General features: G+C 38.3%; 1 protein-coding gene across 3 annotated transcripts in view; it reads left to right on the top strand.

The window, feature by feature from the left end:
- The first annotated feature begins 2,980 nt into the window (after positions 1-2,980).
- Positions 2,981-26,728, top strand: part of LOC149236472 (beta-amylase 2, chloroplastic-like) — a 336,854-nt gene continuing 313,106 nt past the window's right edge. For all 3 annotated transcript variants that reach the window (XM_089372392.1, XM_089372394.1, XM_089372393.1), the window contains exon 1: positions 2,981-3,596. In XM_089372392.1, the coding sequence (XP_089228518.1) occupies positions 3,333-3,596 (264 nt within the window). In that variant the 5' untranslated portion in view covers positions 2,981-3,332. The remainder of the gene's footprint in view (positions 3,597-26,728) is intronic.

Raw genomic sequence — 26,728 nt, forward strand, 5'->3', positions numbered from 1 at the left:
TATTATTAATTTTTTTAATATTTTTTAAATAATATTTATTAATTTTTTTAATATTTTTTAAATAATATTAATGAAGAGGTTATATTATAGTTATGTTTTAAAAATTAATATTTTTTAAATAATATTAATGAAGAGGTTATATTATAGTTATGTTTAAGAATAATATTGAAATAGGGTGATAAATTGAATCAATAATTTAATATTTAGGAAAGTTTTAATAATATACTTATTTATCCAAAACCTTATAAACATATTTATATTTATATTTATATTTAATATTGATATTAAAATAAAGTTTAATTAGTAGAATAAATTATTATTATTATTTTTAAAAATAAATGTTAAAATGTGAAGAATTCCATATAATATTGGATATTAAATAAAATTATTATTTTTTAACATTTTATATTATTAAATTTAGTGCTATATAACAACTTTATTATATCGGCAACTTTATTATGTCTACTTAAAGTGAAGTAAATTACTCATAATTACTCATAATTTTTACTTGTAATTGTAAATATAGATGTTTAGGTGTTAGTTATAAACATGGCAATGTATTAGAGAATTCTTATACACTATTGGATTTTGCCTTACATTTTTATTTGTGGAATTAAAATTTTAACGTTTTGAAGTATTAAATTTAAGAGTTATATAATTTTTTATTTGGATTCATCTGAATTGGATGATTTCTGAACCAATTATTATTGATGGTTTTATTTAACTAAATTATCTATGTTTTTAACCCATTATTGATGGTTTCATTTTATTTTATTTGAACAAGATTATGTTCTCATTTGATGATCCATGTTTATGAGCCCATCATTAATGGTCTCATTTGGTTTCATTTGAACTTGATGATCTATGTTTCCCCACAACTCAACAACAAAGTTCCAAGCAATTACAATAAAGCTCATCATGTCATTTATATAAATTAAATCTAAATGAAAAAATTAATAATTATTCTTCCCAATCACTAGAAATAAACCTAATTAACATTAAAAATTGCTCATTTGGTTTCATTTGAACTTGTTGATCTATGTTTCCCCACAACTCAACAACAAGGTTCCAAACAATTACAATAATGGTTCCTAGGGATAAGCTTTGACACATAATGGAGGAACTTGGGGTTCCTAAACATTTCAGAGCAGCTGTGCATAGGCTGTATGAAGAGGTGAAAGTCAAAATTAGAACTTCAGCAGGCATTTTTGAAAGTTTTAGAAATGATATCGGGGTCGAGCAAGGTTGCCCACTGTCTCCTACCCTTTTTGGTTTATATATCGACAAGCTTGAGGAGTGGTTAAACTCGTAAGGGGGTGACGGTATCTATTTGGGCAAGTTTGTTATAAGGCTTCTTTTGTATGCGGCTGACCTTATTCTGATTGCTAAATCGACTCTTGGTTTGCAAGAGCACTTAGTATCCCTTGAGCATTTTTGTAGAAGTGTGGGGATGCAAGTCAATATCAGCAAAATGAAAGTAGTGGTTGTCTCTAAAAAAAGAAAACATAACCAACATAAGTTCTACTTTGAAGGCAACATTATCGAAGAAGTTGCGGATTACAAATACCCCAGAATTGACTTCAACAAAAATCTAAGTTGGGATGGTTATAGAAAGAAAAGAACTTTGGGGGGTTGGAAAGCATTTTATGCTTTTCAAAATAGGTGTAGAGAGGCAGAGTTATGGGACTTGAAAACCACTCAAACTCTTTTTGGGCTTCCAGTGATTATGGTGATTCTCTATGGTTGTGAACTATGGGCCAGTAGTACATCCAACATGTAGTGTAGACAAATCGAGAAAATTCAGAAGCGTTTGATTACAAACAAATTCAAGATTAAAAGTGCAGTTCCTTATGCTATCTTGTTAAGTGAAACATGGACTGCTCCTATTGAAGCAATTGCTATGGTGCGAGTCATAAGATATTTGAGCAAATGGAAAAGGGTAGATGGCCTAAGGTTGTCTTTAATGACATATTGTGCAAAAAAAAAAAAAAAAAAACTTGGATGCAACAAAATAACAAATGGTTTAGTAAATGGGGTATTTGCTTGAACACATGTTCCATAAACAACAAAGAGATAAGTTCCACACACGTACTTGAGATAAGGAGCTAGGAAGAAATAAAATGTACTATATTGAAGTGTTTAATCGCACTCATAGTCATAACCAAAAGCATACATAGAGGCCAATATCTCTTGGAGAGCCAAAATTCATATTGCTCAATTAAGGACTAATTCTCATCAACTCCGTTGTGAAACAGGGCGTTGGAAAATGCCAAAAGAAGTGTGGGAGGAAAGAGTATGAATTTTTTATTCTTCCGGAAAAGTGGAAACAGAAAAGCATTTCATTTTAGAATGTGAGGCCTTCAAAGACAACATAGAAAAAAATGTAGATATGCTGACAACTAGCTCTTGGGATAATCTATTTAGCGAGGGGTTTGTCGAGAAGCTGAGCATTTATTGTGAAGCTTCAGATAAAAAGGACCAAATACATCACACAAATAAAAAAGCAATTTGTCCCATAGACTATCTTTAACTTCATAGATATTAAAATAATTTCTTTCCTTTTTTCTTTCTAAATTAAATTTAAATAAAAAAAATAATAATTATTTTTCCCTCACTAAAACAAATCTAATTAACATTAAAAATTTAAACTTAGATACACTTCTTTATTATTTTAACTTGAAATATATTTAAAATTATTTTCAAATCAATTTATCAAAATTATAACTTTAAATTACTTAATCAATTTTACAATATCCAAATATTTTTACCACATTAAAATTTCAGCATCTAAAATTTATAATTCCAAGAAAAAAATACACAAATTTTCACTTAAGCATCTCCCATTTAAATAATCTTAACACTTACCATTTACAGTCGAGGTTTATCAATTCTCTTGATTAAAAGAAAAAACCCAAATAGTTAACCTATTAAATTTTCCTAATTAAAAGAAAAATCCAAATAGTTAACCTATCATCCTTCTGTTTTTTTAACACTTTTAACCAGAAGAACAGAGGGGCCAACCCGGCGCCCGTATCAGGGTGCAGAGTGTGGCAATAAGCTCCCAGTGACTCTAGAGCGACCAGTGGCGTCGGCACCGGACATTAACGCCGTCGACCATCTTGCACGTCACGAATTAAAGTTCAATCGATTGGGAAAAGCGCGGCAGTTAACGTGACGGTGACGCCACAGGCGAAGAGAAGCATTGCCGTGAAAGACCACGTGCACTGCCAAATGCCATGGCAGTCGATCACGAGATCTCTAATACAGTGTGCAGCTTAATTCCATCATCTGGAGAGCCCAATCGCGTAATTTCCACAATTAGGTAGCCCAGAATGGCAGTTTCTTGCTCTGTTTACCCTGTTGGGTGTCCTGGTTACAGTGCTTTAGCTACGACTAAAGCCTGTCAGCGGGCATTGGGCTCGGTTAAGACTTCAGTAGGTATCAAGTTCAATTCTAACAGCTTGAAATCCAGTTCTTGTTGGGTGAAGAATTGGGGTTGGAGATGCCAACCAGTAGCTTCGTTGCCTTTAGTGGAAGAGAACGGTAAAAGTAAGGATCCCACAAAGATTGCTGGATGCTCGGTAGAGACTGAGAAGGTATGGCTTCTTCATTGCCAGGACTCATTGAATTGGTTTATTGGGCTCAATTTTCGGCAAGTGTTATTAGGTTCCATGTGATCAGTGTTGAAATTTCAGTTTAACGGATGCTGCTGCATGTTGCATAAACATTTGAAAGGACTTGTGGATTTTCTAAAGGAAGTCACCGGTCTTAGAATGGTACCATTAATTTTTAATTTAATTCCTTTCATGTTCGTTGGTAAAGAAAATGAGTTGCTGACGGGGCTTTGGTTCATTCATAATGTTATAAAGTGTTAATCCGTACACCAGGTTCTATTCTTAATGTGTTCTGCCCCACCTAAATGGTACACCGCGATACAATGTGCTGGGACCAGTTACACAAGCCTTGGGAAAATTTGCCAGAAGCGATAATCCTCAGTACTTAGCGTCTAAACATGAAGTTCAAGCTATGTGGGGCAGCCTTTGAGGCGTATTTGTAGGATTCGCTTAAAAAAAGCTGGTGAATCACTGAATCTCAGGGTTCATAACTCTATGCATATTAGTTTTTAAAACTAATTGTGAGCATTTGCTTTGGTAAAATTGTGTAATGTGTCTTTATACCTAACGTTCCGGGTGAACACTTAATCAATCTTTGGGTGATAAAAGCTGAGAATAATTGAGAACAGTGTTGCATACGAGGGAGAACTATGGCATAGAAAGAAAACATCATCTTGTTATAGAATTTGTCTCGGACGTCATCTGTCACATGAATCCTTTGTAGTAGTGGGGGTTGTGTTGTACAAGATTGTTTATGTTAATTAGCTCTAACAAGATAATTGAATCACATAGAAGAAAGTACAAACTGAGGGCCTTAGTGTGCAAAGCATAAAAGGATAAATAATACATATCATGAAGGTGAGGGTGCTAGTTCTATTCAGAAACTGCAATCGAACTGCTATTTGGTGTGGGATCTTGTTAGGTGACAGATCATGAAATCTCCGATATCATGAGGGTGAGAGTGCTAGTCCTAGTCAGAAACTGCAATTGAACTGGCATCTGGTGTGGGATCTAGTCAGTTGTGGATCATGAAATCTATCTCTCTCATCTTCCTTCTCTTTTTTTTTTTATATATTGAAAAACAACTTTTAGAGTTTTGAATCAATTTCAACATCATCCTTAATCAAGGTATCACACCTCTCCTCCTCTAAACAACTATAAGGCTTATGGCTGGAAGAAACCAATGCAATATGACTAGCATATCTCCTAGGAGGTATACTTGCGCTCACTAAAGATCTAGGTGTTGCTACGTGCTCTATGAGCTAGAGTAGGTGAGGGCATATCTATACTCAATCCCACCTTAACTCCCTTTGAATTTGAGTCATCTTGAGTCTCTAAATTTGTCTTTGGAACAACAAACTCCTCTCTCTCCTCAATCACTGAAGGAGAATGTCGTGGAAAACCTCACATCCTCATTAAATATCACATCTTTGCCCACCATATTCTCCCATTGTGCCAAAATATTAATCCTATAAGTTGTTTAAGTACTAGTTTTTAAACTCCGAACTGGTCTTCAACTTGGCTACCTATCAAATTGAGTTTCGACTTGGACTTGGATTCAATGAACTGATTTTTAAATAATACATAAGATATTAATTTTTAATGAAAAAAAATATTTTTAAGATTCCAAATCATTAGGGACAAACTATGCAAAGCTTGCTTATTATACCAAGTAAGGGTGAATGTATCAAAATGGCACCGAGTGAAATACATATCAACAACAAAATACATAATCAATGAGCCTTTAAATGGGCTCCAGAGTCCCAAACAATGTTACAAGCTACCGGGCCACTGGCCTACTACAAATCACTAATCTACATGATCACTCATTAAACCACCACTACTAGAAATGGGATCATTAGGAGGAGCTATGTAAATGTCATCTGGCTTAGTCTTTAGACTTCTTAAATTCCTTAGGGACATTTTCAACCTCAATAGTAGTAGCTATAGTAGTACTAGGCCTACTAGAAGCACGAGTTCGCTGCGCTGCATGACTAGTGCTTGCATGTGCCATGCTTGGTGCTTCCCTTCCCTCAACTCCTAGTCTGAATACTAGATTTGCATTTTGGATCAACACCCCCAACTCCATGGCATCAATATCAAATCAACATCAAACTCTGTTGGTTGAGTCTCCTCTACCCATTCTGAAGTTGGGTTAGTATCATCCAACACAATGGGATCTATATTAGGTCTTTTGTTATGCGATTGTTGGTATCTTATTTTGAGGTTGTACTACATGAAGATGAGATCATTTAACCATTTTTGTTCTAAACAATTTCTCTTCTTTGTGCGAATCTACTCAAAATAGAATAATTGTGCTCACACTTAGAAGCATTACAAGTTTTGTTGAGGACTCTTACTGCAAACTTTTGCAATTGAGGACGTTGGCTGTTGAATGACTCCCACCAATGTGCTGCAAAGACAGAGACTATCATCAGTTACTATTCAATAATTTAGATTATGAGATTGGCTAAAAATTCAAGTATGTACAGTTTGAATTTTAAACAATTGAACTTCAATTTTTTTTGTTGGAGTTGTTACCTGGTTGGACCCCATCTCTTGCAATCTTTGTTAGGTTTTTACCAAAGGTACCTGCGGCCCTAGTGAAAGCATTGATCTGTTGATGTATTTCTAGCTGCTCAGACTCATTAGAGACCATGCACTCCAAGCGCTCGTGCAACCCATCTTTTCCCTCCCCAATCTGATCTTATCCTAATTGAGCTTTGTAATGATACCTCGTGTTCAAGAAATACCTAACTCCATGTGTAGGGTGATGGAGTTGATTGTTCCATATAATATCAATGATCTCCCAAATAGGCCCATAGTTACCTACTTTATCCTTGGAGGTTGCTTGTATCTTCTCCTTTGCTTGATCAGTAGTCTCATAGATGCAACCCCTCTTAGATTTTACATGAACCCAACACTTGGTGTTTAATTCCAAGCAATTAATTATTGAACAAATACATGGTTAAGTTTCTAACAAAAAATATTATGCGGAAGCAAATTACGATATGAATCACATAATCACAAATAAATTTCTACCCAACAATTCAATTCTTTATTAATAGAAACTTAGAACTTACTTGGGCTCCCGTCTTGAAGTAATGGCCCAAATGAGAAAATACATAATATAATACTGATCTCCAGACCCTCTGTCCCCTCTCGGAGCCCACACACGGTCACTGAGATGTTGCTCTCAACCTTGTGTTGTTGTTATGTGTCTTCTCCTCACCTTAGCCTTGCTTTTATAGCTTTACCTTTAGCCAAAATCCTAACCCTAACCCTAACTCTAATCTCAAAGTGATTGACGGTTGAGATTAGATGTTGTCTCACTTGAGATCAACGACCAAGATTAAAACTTATTTACTCAAGTAAATAATTTACTGTTCCTAAGGTTTATTCTAGCTCGATAAACCGACATATTAATATGTGCTTTTTTTAAGTTAAACTTAGGCTACGTTACATCAACAACTTGCTCAACATAGAGCAAGTGTTTTAAGGCGATATGGGTGACTTCTACATGCCTAGATACAAGGCCTGTGCATAAATACCTACCCGTGTTACAAGACTTTGTTTTAGTGAGGGAGGTACTTCTTGAAGAACCTCCTCCACCTGGATCTGTCTCCAAGCCCATCTCAGTACCTGTAGCTGCTCCCTCTAACCTTGAATACTATCTTGCGCCCTGACTTGGAACCTGAGCTGAGAACCTGTCACAACCAACCATATTCTGAGGAGTCTTATCACACTACCGAGCATACATCAATTTCATATCAGACCAACTGTGTCTCTTGGTAGTACCTAAAGAATCACTCTTCTTAGTCACTTGTCCCCTCTTATTAATTGACATTGATCTTGTATCCAAGATCCCCTCAGATACACCCATAGGCTATCCCAGTAACTTGTATGACTGCCCCTGTCTGATGCCAAGTACTATTGCTGCATCCAAGGTCGCTCCCTCTGAACATAGAAGCACCTATCCATCTCGAAGCAAAGCTCTATATCCATCATCCTCCAAGGTTGATACCGAGAGTGAGTGTACCATCAACCCTGGAATAAATAACACCTCCGTCTCTTCCAGAATTCCTCCTAAATCTAGCTAGAATCTAACACATCCAACCCCCTTTACTGCATGTGTGGTGCTAGCTCTGTAACTTACATGGCAGTTTGAGCTTGTCTCTGAAATACTGTGGAACACTGGCCTCATCCCCGTCCTGTGACTAGATGCTCTATTGTACACTAGCCATAACCCACTGTCCTCATACATCACAGTACGACTGCTCAAAATATAGGTGAAAATACAAATTTTTTTCTCAAATTTCTCTGCAAAGTCATAATCTCAATTGATGCTGTTGTATTCACCTGAGTCTCTTTCTTCTTCTTCTTGAATGGTCACTGGCTTACATAATGACCAGTGTTGTGACATGCAAAGTATTTCACTTTGCTCATGCCCTTCATAGAAGCAAATTCCCCACTTCCCTTTACTTTACCTTTGCCCTTTGCAGCAAGAGCAACATTTTGTTCATCATCCCCACCATCATGTTGGCCTACATTTTAGGAATGTCTCCTTGCCTCATCTTATATGAAATCATCCCACAATCTATCCCAATTGGGAAGATTTTCCGGTGCAACAATCCCATCAACAAAGACATCCCATTTCATAGGAAAACCACTCTATACTGATCTAACCAACTCTTCACTATCAATAATTTCCCCCACTACTGCCAAATCCTCTCTAATCTGAGTGATTTTGGTCAGGTATCATGCAACTGTGTCGGTTTTAGACATCTTGATATTCCTCAGTTTCTCTTTCAATACCATCTTTCTATTTTGGTTTGTACTCTGGTATAACTTGGTTAAGGATACCCATATCTCAAAGGCATTCTTCTTCCCTGTCACATGAGGTATAATATGGTCTTTTGATGGAATCCATGATTATTCTCTTGGCCTTCACTCCTTTTATGAAACTCAACCAATTGAGTAGCATCTGTAGGAATAATGACAAATTTCTCTACAATATTCCACAACTCTTGCTCCTCAAAAAATAGAACAATCATCTCCTTCCATGGGTTGAAGTTTCCCACCCCATCCAATCTATGCTCATGAGTCATAACGCAACCCAGTAACCATCAATGACTCCATTGACCAACAATGACTTTCCTTTCACTTTTTCCTTACCCACTAACTCAACTGTCGAGTCTGCGACTAACAAACTTCGCTGCTTATGACTTGTGGCTAGTAGTCCTTGTCGATGATTAATGGCCTCGTCCCAATAGTATCCCACTTGTGACTCACCTGCGTCAATGACTGTATAGTGGTTGTGACGCTTGCTCGATCTAATGCTAGCTGCTTGTGTTGATCCCTGCGCAGTCTTCTAATGCGTAGCCACGTGTTCTTAGCCAACACAATGTTGACTCAACCTGCACTTTGGTTGCTGGCCCGACAATTGTTTGTAGTTTGTTGTCTTTCATCCACCAAACACTGCACATGGTGGCTTTGCCCATGACAATGTTATCAGAACCGGACCAGTCATCAAACCAATAGACCCCTCGGACCGGAACTAGTTAGAACTGAACGAAAACCAGTGAAAAAACTAGACTAAAAAACCAATCAACCAAAAACACATAAAATATTCAAATTTAAAGAAAACCACATATATTCATGTGTATCCATATGAATCCAAACTATTATACACAAATAAACAAAAGTTCTCATTTATAGAGCATGTAAGGGTGCATATAACCAAAATAACACTTAGTGCAATCCATATTTGAACTAAAAATACATAAAAAACAAGACCTAAATGGCCTCTAGCATCCAAAAAAATCATCTTACAACAAATACCTACATATCATCAAAATATTTGTCTATATTGGGATCTTTGTCATCAATATCACCCTCTAAGCATTAAAATAAGATAAAAAATGCTTAGCATGTCAATTCAAGATTTTGTTTGAGTGATGGGTACATTTTTAGTAGGATCATGATAGAGGAGTTCAACAAACAATGCCACTAACATCAAGGTACATAGAGGGATTGGTGCTCTTGATTAAATGCTAGTTCGATACCCTCATACATGACAAAATCCAATGGAAACATTGCAATCCCCCTAATCTTGAAATCCTGAAAAACTGTTAAGTCTGCTGGATTTTGAGTGAGATCTAAAATTCTACTTTCTCCATATGAAATCCAGTGAGGCTAGAACCAGTCTCAAACATTCTGAGTCACTTTCAATTTCATGGTAATATTAAAAATTTAAGTAAAATGATGAAAATAAAAGATAAGGAGAATGTCACTTTTACACATTACCATGTATTCTTAAACATTGCCATGAATTGCATAGCAATAGTAGGGCCATAGACTTGAATATTAGGCACCTATTGTGGGCTAGTGCCTAACCAAGACAAAAATTAAAAGAAAAAAAAACAAAACAAGCCCCACTTGCTGCGTTCTACATGGCTTTACTGAACTAGTACTGAACCGGCCGGTTCAGTACCAAACTAGCTAAAAATGGTTCAAATCACAAGTTCAAACCCGTTTTTGCCTCAAAATTGTCAGACCGACCGGTTTAGGCCGGTTTGGTCCGGTCTTGATAACATTGCTTCTTGGTTCTGAGAACCTCTTTGGGAGTGTCACACTCACAAATTGGTAGGGAGCATATGCCCAAAAGGTATGGATCATGCTCTTGGATTTTGTGAGCACGCTCTTGCTCAGAGCATAGTTTTAGGGCTAGGATCAGGGGGGCATATGCCTAAAATGTCTGGATCATGCTCTTGGATTTTGTTGGCACGCTTTTGCTCAGAGTAGAGTTCTAGTGTTGGGATTGTGGGGAGGGAAGGGTTCCTGCAACACTGCTCCTTATTTGACTCATTTGGCAATGTTTGAGGAGATGTTGGAGGATTTTGTTGGGAAAATCCTCCTCTCTTAACATCTACCCATATATGGAGTTTGTTGGATTTATTTTAGGCATTGGGTCAATCTCCATGAGGAGGATATTTACTATGATTTGACCACATCTATGTACAATTTTGAGGAGGACATCCACTTTTTTGGGCCATCTATTGTATTGAGATTGTACATGTGGCATTAGTCCACCATAAAATATTGTTTTGTTGACTTGTGTTCTCAAGTTGGAGGATTATTAATGTTTTGAGATTTTCTATTTCAGGTTTTTGGTGTTAAAATTCACTTGATTTTCTGATTTAACCTTTATACATCACCAATTTATAATTCTAGAAAAGGATAATTAGGTCTGGTTTAGATCTGAAATTTAAATTGCTAATTATAAACACTTGATTAAATAATGAATTAGGTACTTTTTCCTCTCTGCTCTACAATGTTTGAGATTAGTTATCCATAGGGAGTTTACTCTAGGCTATGACTTATCAAGTCTAAAGAGAGAGATGAGACTATCAAGGTGACAATGGGTTGTTTGTCTAGCTTGCTCTTGGGGTTTGACAACTTGTGTTTAGGGGGACTTTTACACCTGAGGGCTGTTGCATCACAATCTAGTAGGTGTTGTGAGAGGCCTCACAAAGAAAAGGCTAGACCTAGTTGCAACAATGAGGTGGATTGCCACTATCACCTCACCAATCCTCCTCCTGCTCTTTAGTGGAATTACACCACACAGGAGGCTTCCTAGTTTTCACCTAAAGGATATTCTAAGTTAGATGGGTCAAGGTGATATGAATCAAAGGCTAAGTAAAGGTACTTCTTCAATGGACAAGGGCATAATTCTCTATGTGTAGGAGCAACGTACCATATACAAAACCTTAAAGAGGCACTTGTGACCTAGGGTTTCAAGATATAGATCAACAAAGGGATGCCTAGGTGTACAAGCACCAAGAAAGGGTTTATGAATGATATAATCAACAAAAGGGGAAAGCTAACCTTCAAATTAAGCCCTAGCTAAGGTTGGGGTTTTTCTAGGGCACAAATTGCTTAGGAGGATGATGTCAGCCTTATTAGGGAAAATTCAGCCATGAAAAATGCTAGATTTTGTGTGCTAGGGATCAATAAAGATGAATCCAAGCTACTTAAGCTCCAACGCCCGTCCAAAGAGAGCCCTAATTGAATTCAGCCTCATGCCCTAGCCCTAGCAACTTGCCTTAAAGGACTTAGAAAATAGAGGAGAAGAAAAGATAAGTGTTCTTATGATTTTTGACCACCACAAGTATTCCTAGTGCCTTTTCCTACTTGGGTGATGGTGTCTTTGGGGCAAAATTTAAGAGATTGAATTTATGCTTAGAGTAAGGGGGAAAACCCTAGTTCACTTGGTAAATCCTAACTATCTTTTTATGAGGGGAGAAATGAAATAGGAGAAATCTCTCTAGGAGGTCCCCTATGGTACTCAAAGAAGACAAATTTAATGTGTAATAATCAAGCAAGATTTTCCATAAAAGATATGCATTTAGACATGGAATAAGAAAAACTCTTAACATAAATTTATCACATGAAACACATTAAAAATCTACAGTTACAATTACAATTCTTCCAAGAAATATCCTTCTTTCAATCCCACAAAGACATCTCCAAGACACAAATCATTCTCTAATAGAAATAGAAAAAGGATCACATCTCCACAAGTAGTGAGTTACATCTAGGCTAAGTTGAGCTCTCTAAAGGAACTTGAAATCCACAAGTGATGATGAGAAAACACAATAGAGTGATCCTATATTTATATGAGGTCAATCACTTCCATTAATTTGTCTAAAAGTGCTATAACAAATTTAACATTGAGTGTACATGAATGAAATGGGTTGCTAGCCAACCCAATAGCTCAATACAATAAAATATGCCACCAATATCCCACACGTGTGGGTTGAAACTCCTCCTAAGCATGACATCATGCCCTTTTAGGGCTAATAAAGCTCTAAAAAAAATGCAAGTTAAGGGCTAGATGCATCTCCAACGACCATAATCAACCATGGATTGAGGGTAAGTCCTCAATTTAAGCCTCAAATCATGTCCATGTGTCAAAACCCAGCTCTGAGTTAATTGCATCATCTCCATGGGGGCCATCAAGACAATGTGGTGCAATCTCTTTCAAGTGTTGGGGCTCCATGAGGTGGTACAAGCCCTCCCTAATCATCATGGGGATTGTTATCGCTCAGATTGTACAGGCACTGTGACAATGAATAAGGGCGGGGGCTGTCACTTTGATCCATGCCTGCTTTGTTCTAGCTGTCTCCCAACAACAGGCTATGGGTGGTAGTCCCTGTGGAAACAAGATGATGAAAGACAAGTTGGGAACCAACTTTTTCGGGAGACACAGTTGAGTGGTCTAGCTACTTGGTTAAATTTAACAAGACTTAAGCATTTAATTAGATTTATAAATGAGACCAGTGCCTTATGGAGTCAAAACTCTTGCTTATTATAAATTAGGACCAAGTAACCAGAGGGACAACTGCTGCTTAGATGCTTCACTAAATTATATGAGATGCAAACCCTAAGATCTAGATGTAATGCAAGGATCTTGGTTACTTTTAAGTTATATGCCTAGTCTAGGTGGAACCTTCCCCTTAATTGTTTTGAGACCAGTCTTTAGAGTAGGTTGTGAGATGGAAGCCAACGGGAAGCAAGTGAAGACTTGATTAACGATACCTCCCCCTGTGTTCCAACTACCCAGTGCCTCTGGCGCTGAAGAGACTGTGGCTCTAACAACTGCAAGGTCACTGTGTTAACCACTAAAAAGAAGCTGAATCCCTCAAGCTAGATGAGAAAGGGTTGCCTTAGGAGTCTATCAACCAAGCTTATGCTTGGAGATAAATTATTTGTGCAAGCTAAGCCTAGAATGCTGATGCAATGGTTATGGGTGAACTCTTGGCTTAAGATTTGCTTAAGTACTTTAAGTTATAATGAATCTTTAAAGACAAGTGTACATTTAATTTAAATTCAATCTTATAACCAAGGAAGCGCCAATGACTTGGTGCTAATGTCAAATCCACAAGATGCCAATTACTCAAAATATTCTAATGATAACAATCAACAATCTTGTGCCAAGATAATGTTCTTAGACAATGCCAATATTGAAAGATGCTCAATTAGAAAAAAAACTTAAGATGCCAATTGCTCAAGATAGACAATAAAATTACCAAAGCTTCTTAAGATGGTCAAAGAACATGAGATTATGAATTTAGTTTAGAGCACTTATTCAACAAATTTCTCAACAATGCTTCAACCAAAATGCCAATTAGATCTTAATGCCAAAAGTAACTTAGACTATCAACAAGATTAGGAGATTTAGAGCTTAGATGTTTGAGTGATTTTAGTGCTAAGTTAACAATCCTTCAAATTTAACACAAGACAAACAATTGTTATAACTTAACAATATAAACCTCTGTGAGCCAATTTAATCATAAAAGAGCTATTTATGATGAAGCATAGGACAACAGTAAGTATGTCGCTTCAAAGCAAGGAATTAACAAGCATATGAAACAGAAAATAGCCAATGAGTAGCCTAATGACTTTCCAATGTAAATTTGTAAATTTTAGCCCACTTAGGATGCAATATTCAGAATATATCAGATCTGAAATCACTTATTACAGCAGTGAAAAAATTATGCAAACAGTGGAATATTGGTATAGTAACTTGCCAAAGTGTGCCCAAAAAATTCCAGATTTGAAAATTTAGATTTTTAAGCCCTTTAAGATGTGATCTTCAGGTTTATATCAGATCTGATCTAGTTAGTTATGTAGAGATATTCCAGCACGGAAATGACTAGATCTAAGCTAGAAATTTCATGCCCAAGTAGCCAAAACACTAGCAAATTTTATCATGAAATCATTAAGGTGTTTAGACCACTTAGATGAGATTTTAGGGCATGTAATTCACTGCTACAAAGAATTTATTACAGCTAAAGCAGAATAAAGATAAAATGAGGGTTTAAAGAGCAAACGCTAGGCCCAAGGCCCTATGGAAGACTTTGCCCAACTTGCCAAAATTTTGTCCAATGATTAGGCCACCTGAAAACACAAACTTAGGGCCAATTTCTCTGCAGAACACACCAAGAAATTAGTCTCAAAATTAGGCTTATCCGTAGAGATGGAAGAGAGGGCAAATTAGGGTCAAAGTAGGCCAACGCTAGGCCCTAGAGGGTTAGCGTTGATGAAGAAAAGACCTAGAAGGCCATAGAAGAGGCAAAGGAGCAAGAGAAAGGCCAAGAAGGCCTGACGTCTCAAGGAATAGAGCCCTAGAGGGCTTCCACGGACCCCACAAGGGTCATGACCTAGGGTAAGAAGGCCGAAAATGGGGACCGTAAGCCCTTCAAGGGCTACGGTTAGGGAGAAGAGGGATAAAGGAGGGAGGAGAAGGGAGAGAAGGGAGGATGAGGGAGCCGAGAGGAGGAGGAGGCTAGCGGAGGAGGAAGGAGGGCCGAAGGCTAGGAGAGGCCCACAAGGTCTGTGACCAAGGGAAAGATGGCGGGTTGAGTGGCCTAGAGGCTATGGCTAGCCCTAGAAGGGCCAAAAACGATGACGCAGGGCCACAAGGAGGGGACACAGGGAAGGAGGAGGCTAGCCCTGGCTAAGAAGAGGATGACATTGGCCTTGGAAAGGGCAGATCCGGGCTTAAGAGCCCTAAAACTTGAAACCCGAGCTCTGAAAATCTTTATTTGCTTCAGATCTTCAGTTTGCTGCAAATTCTTCAATGGCTGGCCCTACCAAAATAAAATAAAATTGAGGCTAGATCTTACCCTCAAGGGCATAGATGTAGCTCTAATCAAACTCTTCTTACTTGATCACACTTGCAAAAATGAATTCACAAATACCCAAAACCCCAGTTAGAAAAATAATTTACAAAATATATTATACAGATTTATTTATAAATGTACAAATATACAATGCTTTTGAAAGGAATTTTGAGAAATATTTTTTAATAATCTTTTTGATAAATGGCTAAGTGTACTTTGAAGAATAGATGCAAGCTACAACATTAGCGAAGTTAGATAAACCATAAATATATTTGAAGTCCAAACACGGTCAGCATACGTCCACAATTTGTGAACTTGGAGCGCAAGCACTGTGGAACCTGCAAACACTATATAATTCTTCACGTATAAACTGTTAGAACAACAATGAATCAAATCATCTAAGATAAACACAAAACCTATCAATAGAGTGTTCCTATCATCTACAATGAAATAACGATTTAATTAAAATTTAAACACAACATAGGAATGTCCGTACCCAACACATACCACAAATCAGTAGACAAAAAACACCATGAACTGCACCCCAAAGTCTTTATTATGATTAAAAAAATGTTCCCAACGGGATAATAACATTACATCAGCTTTTCTGTAGAATTACATTAGCCAAATATCAAATGGCTTGAGACACAAATGATTCCCTATTTATAGATAAACCCTCCAAGTGGAAAAATAACGATTAGTTGGCTTGATCTTTGTCAAAATAATTTTGGCCGTTGAAAAATATTTGATTGTCTTTTAATTTCCACCGTTGAATATTTATTTTTGAGGAATTTTCGAATTTCTCATTAAACCCATTTTTTATTAGCCCAAAAATAATTATTTAATTTCCTTAAAAAATTGATTTTGAGTTAACGACCAAAGTCCGAGGGTCCAATTCTTCTTGAAATTTCCAAAGTCCGAGGGACCTTCAAAAATTAATTTATTTGATACCCACGAATTTTTCCACTTGGAGAATTTAATTTCTCTAAGACTCTAACTTTGATTCTAATTAATTAATTTTTTGGCTTACGATTTATTAAATTTTTGCCAGAAAAATTAATTAATTGACACTTGAGGGGATTTAATATTTTTTCTACTCTCTAATATTTTAGCCATGGTATCTAAGTATGAGGAACCATGCACTAAAATATTTTTTACATTTCAACCCTCAAAGAGGGAACACCCGTTTGATATAGACCCTCAAATTACATATCGAATTCTACGACACCATATGATCTAGTGACCACGTGATTTGTAATAAAATAATTTAGCCAATTAACTTAAATTATTCCCAAATCACTTTTACATAAGACTCGACTAAAACACTAAGACTCACCTAAGACTTTGACGAAGAATTCAACTCTAGCTTTGCGGTGAGGTTGGAGGGAAAAACTTTGCCGACCATCCGTGTTTAGAAACACAAATGAATTAGTGAAATGAAAAGCCTTTTAGGACAAAATTCTTACCAAAAGAATAGGTTTACCTAGGTTATTACATATATACACGATTTTACTAGCATCATTTACATTACAAATTTGCAGAATGGGTTTACAAAGACTTAATAGACTGATGGCTGATGATCGCATTTGAAATTTTTTTGGCATATCTGCTTCCTTAGAACTTTGACAAAAAATGTGCAACATCTGGCTCCATATGGGGACACGTTGCTTCCATGAAGAATCCTACATCCAAGAAAACAAAAGTCCATTAAATAGATATCCATTCAAAATCGAAATCATCATGCATACATAATAAATCCTAGTGGAATAGAAAAAATCTACTCTAACAAATTGGAAACTACAAAATATAAATGCATGAAATAAAACTTGGCTAACGACATATAGTAAAGGGAAAGGGTTAGAGATACTATACAAACGATGTCCTATGGTATCATTATGAAAATTCCTAAACCGGAATCCCTACTGCAGCAACTGATGATATTTCTCCTACTTGTTAGATTTACATGAACAAGTTATTTGCAGTTTCCTACGACAAACATCGAAATACATACACTGCAGCCTACACCATTTAAATAATATGCTGAAACAAGAAACTGAACAATAGAGAAAGATACAACACAAATGACATAGTTATTTTTGGACAAATGTCCCCGGAAAAACCCAATGCGGGAAAACCGGTGCAACAGATTTGAGGGTTTTTATTATTAAGCTGAAGTATTTTTGAATACAACTTCTGGATGCCTTCTTGACAATCCAATTACAAAGAATATCACTCGACAAAAGAAATTAGTGGGATTACCTCACTCTACATTGCAAGTCTCGGCGGATCCCGCAGCTGAACCAACGAGTCCCTGGCTACTTCTACGCTGCCCCTGCGTGTGCCCTGTGTTAGCCTCTAAGGCAATGCGTCACCTCTGTTGGGAATTGATTTGCTTTCTGGAGCTGATTCCAACCCTCCTGGCTCAGAAACATCAGCCTCAGCAAATTCAGACTTCTGCGTAGGAAGCTCTGCGCTGCTATGCGTGGGGCCTGCGAGAGCCCTTCCTAGCTTTTCGTCACCCTCTTTGGGTTCTGTGTTGCCTCCTCTGTGTGTCTCTCTGCCTCTCTGCTGAGTATTCTTGGCTCCAGAGAAGGTCCTCTAGCCAAAACTCTCTCCGCCCCTCTCTGCGTGATCACTACAAACCACTGTGCCGCCACTAGCTTCAACAATTCAATCTGATTGATCAATTCTCTGTGTGTCTTCCAAATGACCCTCAAGTTTCCTTAAATAATCTCCTTGTTGACATTCAACGACCCAGATTAGAAGTTAATCAATGGCTAAGATCATTTCTGCTTGATCCTCGTCTTCTTCTAGAAGTTACATCTACAGTTAGATTAATACCCATTAATTATTTTAATTTCCTAAGTTTAGACTTAGGGACCCATTAAAAATAATTAATTATTTTAATAAAACTGTCTCCAAGTGGAATTTCCGAAAATGCTTTCTAGGTTCTTTGGAATACATGTGCCCATGCCTCCCTGCAAAATTTGAGGCTTAGAGCATATCCGATGCTACCAGAAATCAACAATTATATGTCATCGATGTGGCACAATCTCGAATATCTGCTTGCTGGTTGGTAGATCAATACGATGTTTCTCTGATGTCCCTTGCCGAAAGTTTACCCTCTTTGGCTGATGAAGGATCTGATCGTTGTGCTGCATGTCTTTGTCATACTGAACTCTCTTTCTTTTTCTGCTCGGAAGGTAGGATGTAAGATGCGAGAAATGATATATTGGTTGGACAAACTCTAATTCAAAATGTGGCAGATGACCCTGTGGCACAACTTCTTCACCATTTTCTAGCCTTTTTGGAACTTCCACATGGTATCTTCTTTCCACTTCTCTGTATAATCTGACCATGCCACCAACTGTTGCTGAAATAATGGCGTAAGATAAATCCATCTGAATAGAACCACCTAAATTTGCTGCAAACTTTCTGGAAAGAAGCATTCCCCATACATCTGGTTCATCAATTACTGCTATGTCCATGGTGATGATTCTGTATGGGTAACTAGCCAAGGAGACTTGTAGATCTTTGACCACACCAAGGACTTCAACCTTTTTAGAATCCATTGGACAAATGTTATGATAAGGTCTAGAAATTCTTAAGTTTAATTGTTGCATAACTTTCTTAGTCATAACATTTGTAGATGTATCAAAATCAAGCATGCAATTGTGGAGCAATCAATCATTTATGTCCAAAGTTAGGAAGAAGGGCTAATGATCTTCATTTGTCATGTAGTAGTTTAAATCTTTCAACTGAATTTCCTCATCTTTATGATCATTATCGATATTTCCCTGCTGAACCATACCCAAGGCCTTGAAGAAAGATGCCCTTTGAGATGGAATTTTTAGAAGTTCAAGCATTGGGACAAACATCTTAATACTATTAATCCATGCAGCCCAATCTACGTTTAACCCTGAATTGTACCTTTCAGAAGAAACTTGTTTATTTTGATTCTGGTCTTTACTTTTCCTCTGATAGGTGTATCTCCTACTTCTAGCAATCTCGAAGATTTTCTCCTGAGATGGTTTTTTACTGTATGCTTGAGTGATGGGGTCCTTTTCTTCACTAAAATTATTTATGGCAAATGATGAAGAAATCATATTAGCACACCGACTTTCTTTAGGAGCATCTTGTCCTGCATTATTTACTTGTTGATTTGCTCCTTCCTCTAAAATTCTTCTAGCAAAGGCACATGTACTTTCCTCATGGAAGCTTTCACAAGGTCTACAAAAAGGGATAGGCTCGTCAACCATATTAGCATACTCAAGCGGTGTGGGAGGCCTTTGATCATTAGAAGGATTCTTTCTTGGCCATGGATTATTGTTACCTTTGTTATTATTATTATTCCTGGAAAACATACTCTGCATTCAACTTCTTTCCATCTGGATCAATTGATTCTGCATATCACTTATTTGTCTGGCATGTTTGATTTTCATTTCTTTGATTACTCGAGTTAATTCCTTAACCGATTCTGGTTCTTCTTCTTTAATTTCCTTTCCCTTAGATTTAGTTGGACCTCTATCAAAACCTGGGACCTCTGACTTACTTGAAGCTTTTCTATCCTTTTCCAACTCTTCAGCTGTACTCTAGGCAACAGCTAAGGTAATGAGCTTGGCACGTCTAATTTCATATTGAGTGTCACTGTTAAAAGCTTCAAGATATTGTTCCAAAACTGACTTGTCGAAAGGCCTATAATCTTGAGTCATGTCCCTTAGAAGACCATTAAATCTTTGGTTGAATTCTTCCACTGTTTCATTTTCTCTTTTCTTTATAGTTTTCAATTCCTTGACTAAGTACTTTCCTTCCCTCTTATCCCCATATTTATCTTTAAATGCATTAGTGATGGCTCTTAAGGAGTCAAAGGTATTATCCGCTTTGTCATGAAACCAGTCAAGTGCATTATCTTCCAATGACAAAACAAATAATTTCATCTTGACATCTTCATGGTTGTAGGCAGTGGAATGAGCATATCTTTGGATGGAGGTGTTGAAATTTTTTATATGAGCTTCAACATTGATGGCATTGTTTCTTTGGAATATTGGCAGCTTGCACATAGTAGACTCATTTGGAAAATCATGTGGAAACCAACAGGAAACCCACCTAAATGTCCAGGTGCTGAAAGTCTGGATGAACAAGATGAGAGGATTGGTGAGAGGACAAAGGATAAGGTGATGAGAAGATGAAGAATTATGAAAGAAAGGCGCTAGAAAATGTTGTGCTGTTTAAAGGGCTAATGAATGGTGAAAGGATTATAAGATTAGGAAGAATGTCGTTGAAGCGCCGAGAACAAAACAAATTTATCCTTGTCAACGACGCCAAAAAATGTTGTGGCGTTGGTGGGATAAGGAAGATGAGGCAGATTAGTAGATTAAGAAGAATAATTGTTGTAATGCCAAAGCCCAATAAATTTGTCCTCCACAACGATGCCAAAAAATTGTCGCTCAGATTGTACAATCACCGCGACAACGACTCAGGATGGGGGCTGTCACTCTGATCCTTGCCCTCTCCGTTCTAGCTGTCTCCCAACAATAGGCTATTGTGAAAATTTGGGAAACCTGAATCACTACTGCAACAACTGATTAAGTTTCTTCTATTTGTTGAATGACTGAACAAATTATTTACTGTGTTCTACGGTAAATATCGAAACCAATACATTGAGTACAATTCGTTGGATGTCCAACTGGCTATCCGATACTGAGAGAAACTGGGCAAAAGTAATAGTGAGATGATCTCACCCTGTCACTGGAAGAACCGACACTAATCTGCAATGGAGATGATCCTCTGCGCTGGCTCTGCGTAGTTCTGTGTCACTCCCATGTAGTCATTGTGTCTCTGCAGCTGGGATTGCGCTGCACATCTTTTTGATCCTCGGCTGGCTGGAAACTTCAGCTCTCAGTGCTCTCGGTCTCACACCCGGCTCCGACACTAGACCCTGACTGTTCCTCAGCAGAATTTCGATCTCCCTCTGAAGCTTTGCACTACCACAATGTAGCTCTGCATGGCCCAGCATCAACGTCTCTGGACGTCTCTCTGCCCTCTCTGCCTTGTACTCTCCGGATCAGGAAAAATTCCCTCCCGATACTATCCCTGCCCCTCACTACAAGAAATCACTTCGAACTCTCTTTGGAAACTGCTGGGCTGCTATCTTCAGAAATTCGATCTCTGGTCTCTCGCTCGATGTGTCTTCCAAATGCCCATCAAGCCTCTTCTTATAATCTTCTCGTTGAGAACCAACGACCCAGATTAGATTCTAATCAGTGGCTTAGATCATTCTGGCTTGATCCTTGTCTTCTTCTAGAAGTTTCACCCCCAGTTTGATTAATACCCTTTGATTAATTTAATTTCCTAAGTTTAGACTTAGGCACCCATTAAAAATAATTAATTATTTTAATAAAACTGTCTCCGGGTGGAATTTCCCAAAACGATTTCTGAGTATTGTGGAATACATGTGTCCTAGCCTCCTTGCAAATTTTGAGGCTAAGAGCACATTTGATGCTACTTGAATTCAACACTCCCTCTTAGCGAGGAATGTGCTCTAGTAATGCAACCTGTTGAAGCATCACCCTGTTCTGTAACATCTCCCTCTGCGCTATTGATGTCTGAAATGACTGCCCACCAACTACTGCGCAAAAGCTGCATTTGTACTGCTGCTGACCCAGCCACTATCAACACTGCGTCTGTACTGCAACCCTCATAAATTCTACATCTGTGTTGCTGCTGGTACTGCCACTGCCAACATTGCATCTGCATTGCAACCTTCTCCAATTGTTGCTGCTACTGCATCAACAATGGAAAAGCATCCAAAATTACTGAACATGTGTTCAATATGATGCATCTGTTGTTGTTGTTCTGACCGCTGCTAGTCTTTGCACTGACCCTCTGAAGCCTCTGCGCTGCTGCTGACCTCTACTCTGTGCCAACTGCACTGCTGCCAACTCTGCTCTGCGCTGCTCAGTCTCTGGCGCTCCTAGCTACTGCAATTGTCTCTTCGACACTTCTTTGCACCAACTGACATTGGTCCATCCTGCTACTTCTAATATGGGCTCCTGTAGCAAGGTATTGATTCAAGAGGTGGACTCCTCAAGGATCTTGCCCATCTGCAACTCTTTCGAACTACAATTCTAGATCACCCCACCTCGCCCCTAGAGGTGCCTGGGAAATCATGGCAAACTCCTCCTCGATCTGTGCGGATGCAGCCTTTGGATCATGCTTCTCGTCCTTGTCCTTCTTCTTGAGAGGACACTGCGTAGCGTAGTGACCAAGTTCACCACATCGGGAGCTCCTTTCTTCTTCTTCCGCTGCTCCTGCTACCCCTTAGATGCAAGGGCTGCATTCTCCTCCTCTTCCTTGGGCTTCATCCCACTGCTGTTGCTGCTGTCAAGTTGCACTTGACCAAGTCTCTCCTCATCTCTTCCTGCTGAAGAGCAGCCCACGTTCCTTCCCAATCTGACAATTTCTCTCTGCCCAGGATACTCTGGACAAACACTTACCATTCTTCTGAAATAGAATTCAGGGCTAGCCTCACCATCTCGGTAGGCTGAAGTGTTGACCCCACAGCTGCCAAGGAGTCTCGGATTTCCTGAAGCTTCATTAGGAAAGGATCTATGTGTTTCCCTTCTGCATCTGTGTGGATCTCATTTCTGCTCCAAGTACATCTTTCGCTGCTCAGAAGATCCTTCGTATAGTGTGGCCAATGCTTCCCACATTTGCCTGGTAGTATCCTTGCTGGCAATGTGACATACTATGTGATCTCTCACTCCGTCGAGGATGATCCTCTTGGCCTTTGCCATCTTGGCCTTGTACTTCTTGAGTAGATCTGGATTCGTGGGTACAACCACCGCACTGTCGACGTAGGTTTTGAGATCGTGCTCATCCAGAAGGCATGAGATCCTTGCCTTCCAGGTCACATAGTTGGATGCACCCTCCAACCGATCCTGATCTCGCAACCCATTAGCTGCCATCTTTGCCAATGAAATGTCGAACTGCCTCCTCTCTCTTCTGCGCAGCATTGGACTAGCCTACGCACTCCCTGCTAGAGTTAGTAGATTTGATCATCTCTTCTACTGCTCAGCACTAGAGAAATCAAATTCCCTGGCTAGGAATTCTCTGAGGAAGAAATTCCCTCAACAATGTTTCTCTTCTTCCTTCTGACGTTTTTTTTGCCCCAGCAACTACTGCAGAAATTTGTGTCACACCAAACAACTGCTTTGCACTGAATCCTCTAAGCTGCTCCCTCTGACACTGGCAAACTTCGATCTGGAAGTCTTTCTCTCTGTCGACTCACTCAAAGAGAGACCTTCCTCGAATTTTTTTTCCCTCCTGGCCTGGACTATGCAATCCCTCTGGGGATTCGATTTGTTGCCTATGCAACACTTCGACTTCCCTCCTCTTCAGCAGTGGGCTCTTCCAGCTCTGCTCTCTTGCTTCACCTGCAACTCTGATACCATGTGAAAATTCGGGAAACCCAAATCACTACTACAACAACTGCTTAAGTTTGTTCTATTTGTTGAATGACTGAACAAATTATTTACTGTGTTCTACGGTAAATATCGAAACCAATACACTACAACCTTCACTACTTTAAAATACAAGAAATTGAGCAAGAAAGAAATACACAACACATGGCTCCGTTATTTTTGGACAAATGTCCCTGGAAAAATCCAATGCGGGAAAACTAGTGCAACAACTGAGGGTTTGTATTATTAAGCAGTAGTAACTGAGTACAATTCGTTGGATGCCCAACTGGCTATCCGATACAGAGAGAAACTGGGCAAAAATAACAGTGAGATGATCTCACCCTGTCACTGGAAGAACCGACACTGATCTGCATTGGAGATGAGCCTCTGCGCAGTTCTGCGTCACTTCCACGCAGTCACTGCATCACTCCCATGCAGTCACTGCATCACTGTAGCCGGGATTGCGCTGCACCTCCTTCTGATGCTCTGCTGGCTGGAAACTTCAGCTCTCAGGTCTCCTGGACTCACACCCCGGCTTCGGCACTAGACCCCGACTGTTCCTCAGCATATTTTTGATCTCCCTCTAAAGCTTTGCGCTGCCACAACGTAGCTTTGCATGGCCCAGTGTCAGCTTCTTTGGACGTATCTCTGCCCTCTCTGCCTTGTACTCTTCGGACCAAGAAAAATTCCCTCCGAATACTATCCCTGCCCCTCACTGCAATAAATCTCTTCGAACTCTCTTTGGCAACTGCTGCACTGCTCTCTTTAGAAATTCGATCTTTGATCTCTCAATCGATATGTCTTCCAAATGCCCATCAAGCCTCTTCTTGTAATCTTCTCGTTGAGGACCAACGACCCAGATTATATTCTAATCAATGGCTTAGATCATTTTGGCTTGATCCTTATCTTCTTCTAGAAATTTCACCCCTAGTTTGATTAATACCCTTTAATTAATTTAATTTCCTAAGTTTAGACTTAGACACCCATTAAAAAAATTAATTATTTTAATAAAACTGTCTCCGGGTGGAATTTCCCAAAACGATTTCTGGGTATTGTGAAATATATGTGTCCTAGCCTCCCTACAAATTTTGAGGCTAAGCGCACATCCGATGCTACCAGAAATCAACAGCTATGTGGGGTAGTCCCTATGGAAACAATATGATGAAAGACAAGTTGGGAACCAACTTTTTCGGGAGACGCAGTTGAGTGGCCTAGCTACTTGGTTAAATTTAGCAAGACTTAAGGATTCAATTAGATTTAGAAATGAGACTAGTGCCTTATGCAGTCAAAACTCTTGCTTATTATAAATTAGGACCAAGTAATCGAATGTACAACCGTTGCTTAGATGCTTCACTAACTTATATGAGATGCAAATTCTAAGATCTAGATGTAATGCAAAGATCTTGGTTACTTTTAAGTTATACGCCTAGTCTTGATGGAACCTTCCCCTTAACTGTTTTGAGACCAGTCTTTAGAGTAGGTTGTGGGATGGAAGCCAACGGGAAGTAAGCGAAGGCTTGATTAACGATACCTCCCCCTGTGTTCCAACCACCCAGTGCCTCCGACGTTGCAGAGACTGTGGCTTTGACGACTGCAAGGTCACTGTGTTAACCACTAAAAAGGGTCTGAATCCCTCAAGCTAGATGAGAAAGGTTTGTCCTAGGAACCTATCAACCAAGCTTATGCTTGGAGGTAATTTATTAGTGCAAGCTAAGCCTAGAATGCTGATGCAATGGTTATGGGTGAACTCTTGGCTTAAGATTTGCTTAATTACTTTAAGTTATGATGAATCTTTAAAGACAAGAGTACTTGTAAAATAAATGCAATCTTATAACCAAGGAAGTGTCGGTAATTTAGTGCCAATATCAAATCCACAAGATGCCAATTACTCAAAATATTCGACAATCAACAATCTTGTGCCAAGATAATGTTCTTAGACATTTCCAATATTGAAAGATGCTCAATTAAAATAAAACTTAACATGCCAATTGTTCAAGACATACAACAGAATTACCAAAGCTTCTTAAGATGGTGAAAGAGCACGAGATTATGAACTTAGTTTAGAGCACTTATTCAACAATTTTCTCAACAATGCTTCAACCAAAATGCCAATTAGATCTTAATGCCAAAAGTAACTTAGACTATCACCAAGATTAGGAGATTCAGAGCTTGGATGTTTGAGTGATTTTAGTGCTAAGTTAACAATCCTTCAAATTTAACACAAGACAAGCAATTGTTAGAACTTAACAATATATACCTCCGTGAGGCAATTTAATCATAAAAGAGCTACTTATGATGAAGCATAGGACAACAGTTAGTATGTCACTTCAAAGCAAGGAATTAACAAGCATATGAAACAGAAAATGGCCAATGAGTAGCCTAATTACTCGCCAATGTAAACTTATAAATTTTAGCCCACTTAGGATGCAATATTTAGAATATATCAGATCTGGAATCACATATTACAACAGTAACAAAATTACGCAAATGATGTACTATTAGTGTAGTAACTTGGCAAAGTGTGCCCAAAAAATTCCAAATTTTAAAATTTAGACCTTTAAGCCTTTTAAGATGTGATCTTCAAACTTATATCAGATATGATCTAGTTAGTTATGCAGAGATATTCCAGCAAGGAAATGAATAGATCTATGCTAGAAATTTTATGCCCAAATAGCCAAAAACACTAGCAAAATTTTAACATGAAATTATTAGGGTGTTTAGACTCTAGACCACTTAGATAAGATTTTAGGGCATGTAATTCACCGCTACAAAGAATTTATTACAGCTAAAGCAGAGCAAAAGATAAAATGAGGGTTTAGAGAGAAAACCCTAGGCCCAAGGTCTTGTGGAAGACTTTGTCCAACTTGCCAAAATTTTGTCAAATGATTAGGCCACTTGAAAACACAAATTTAGGGCCAATGTCTTTGCAAAACACACCAAGAAATTAGTCTCAAAATCAGAGTTA

Source organism: Pinus tabuliformis, chromosome 8 (genome assembly GCF_031772625.1).
Source record: "Pinus tabuliformis cultivar Carrire ecotype Pingquan chromosome 8, CPIR1, whole genome shotgun sequence".
Classification (NCBI taxonomy): domain Eukaryota; kingdom Viridiplantae; phylum Streptophyta; class Pinopsida; order Pinales; family Pinaceae; genus Pinus; species Pinus tabuliformis.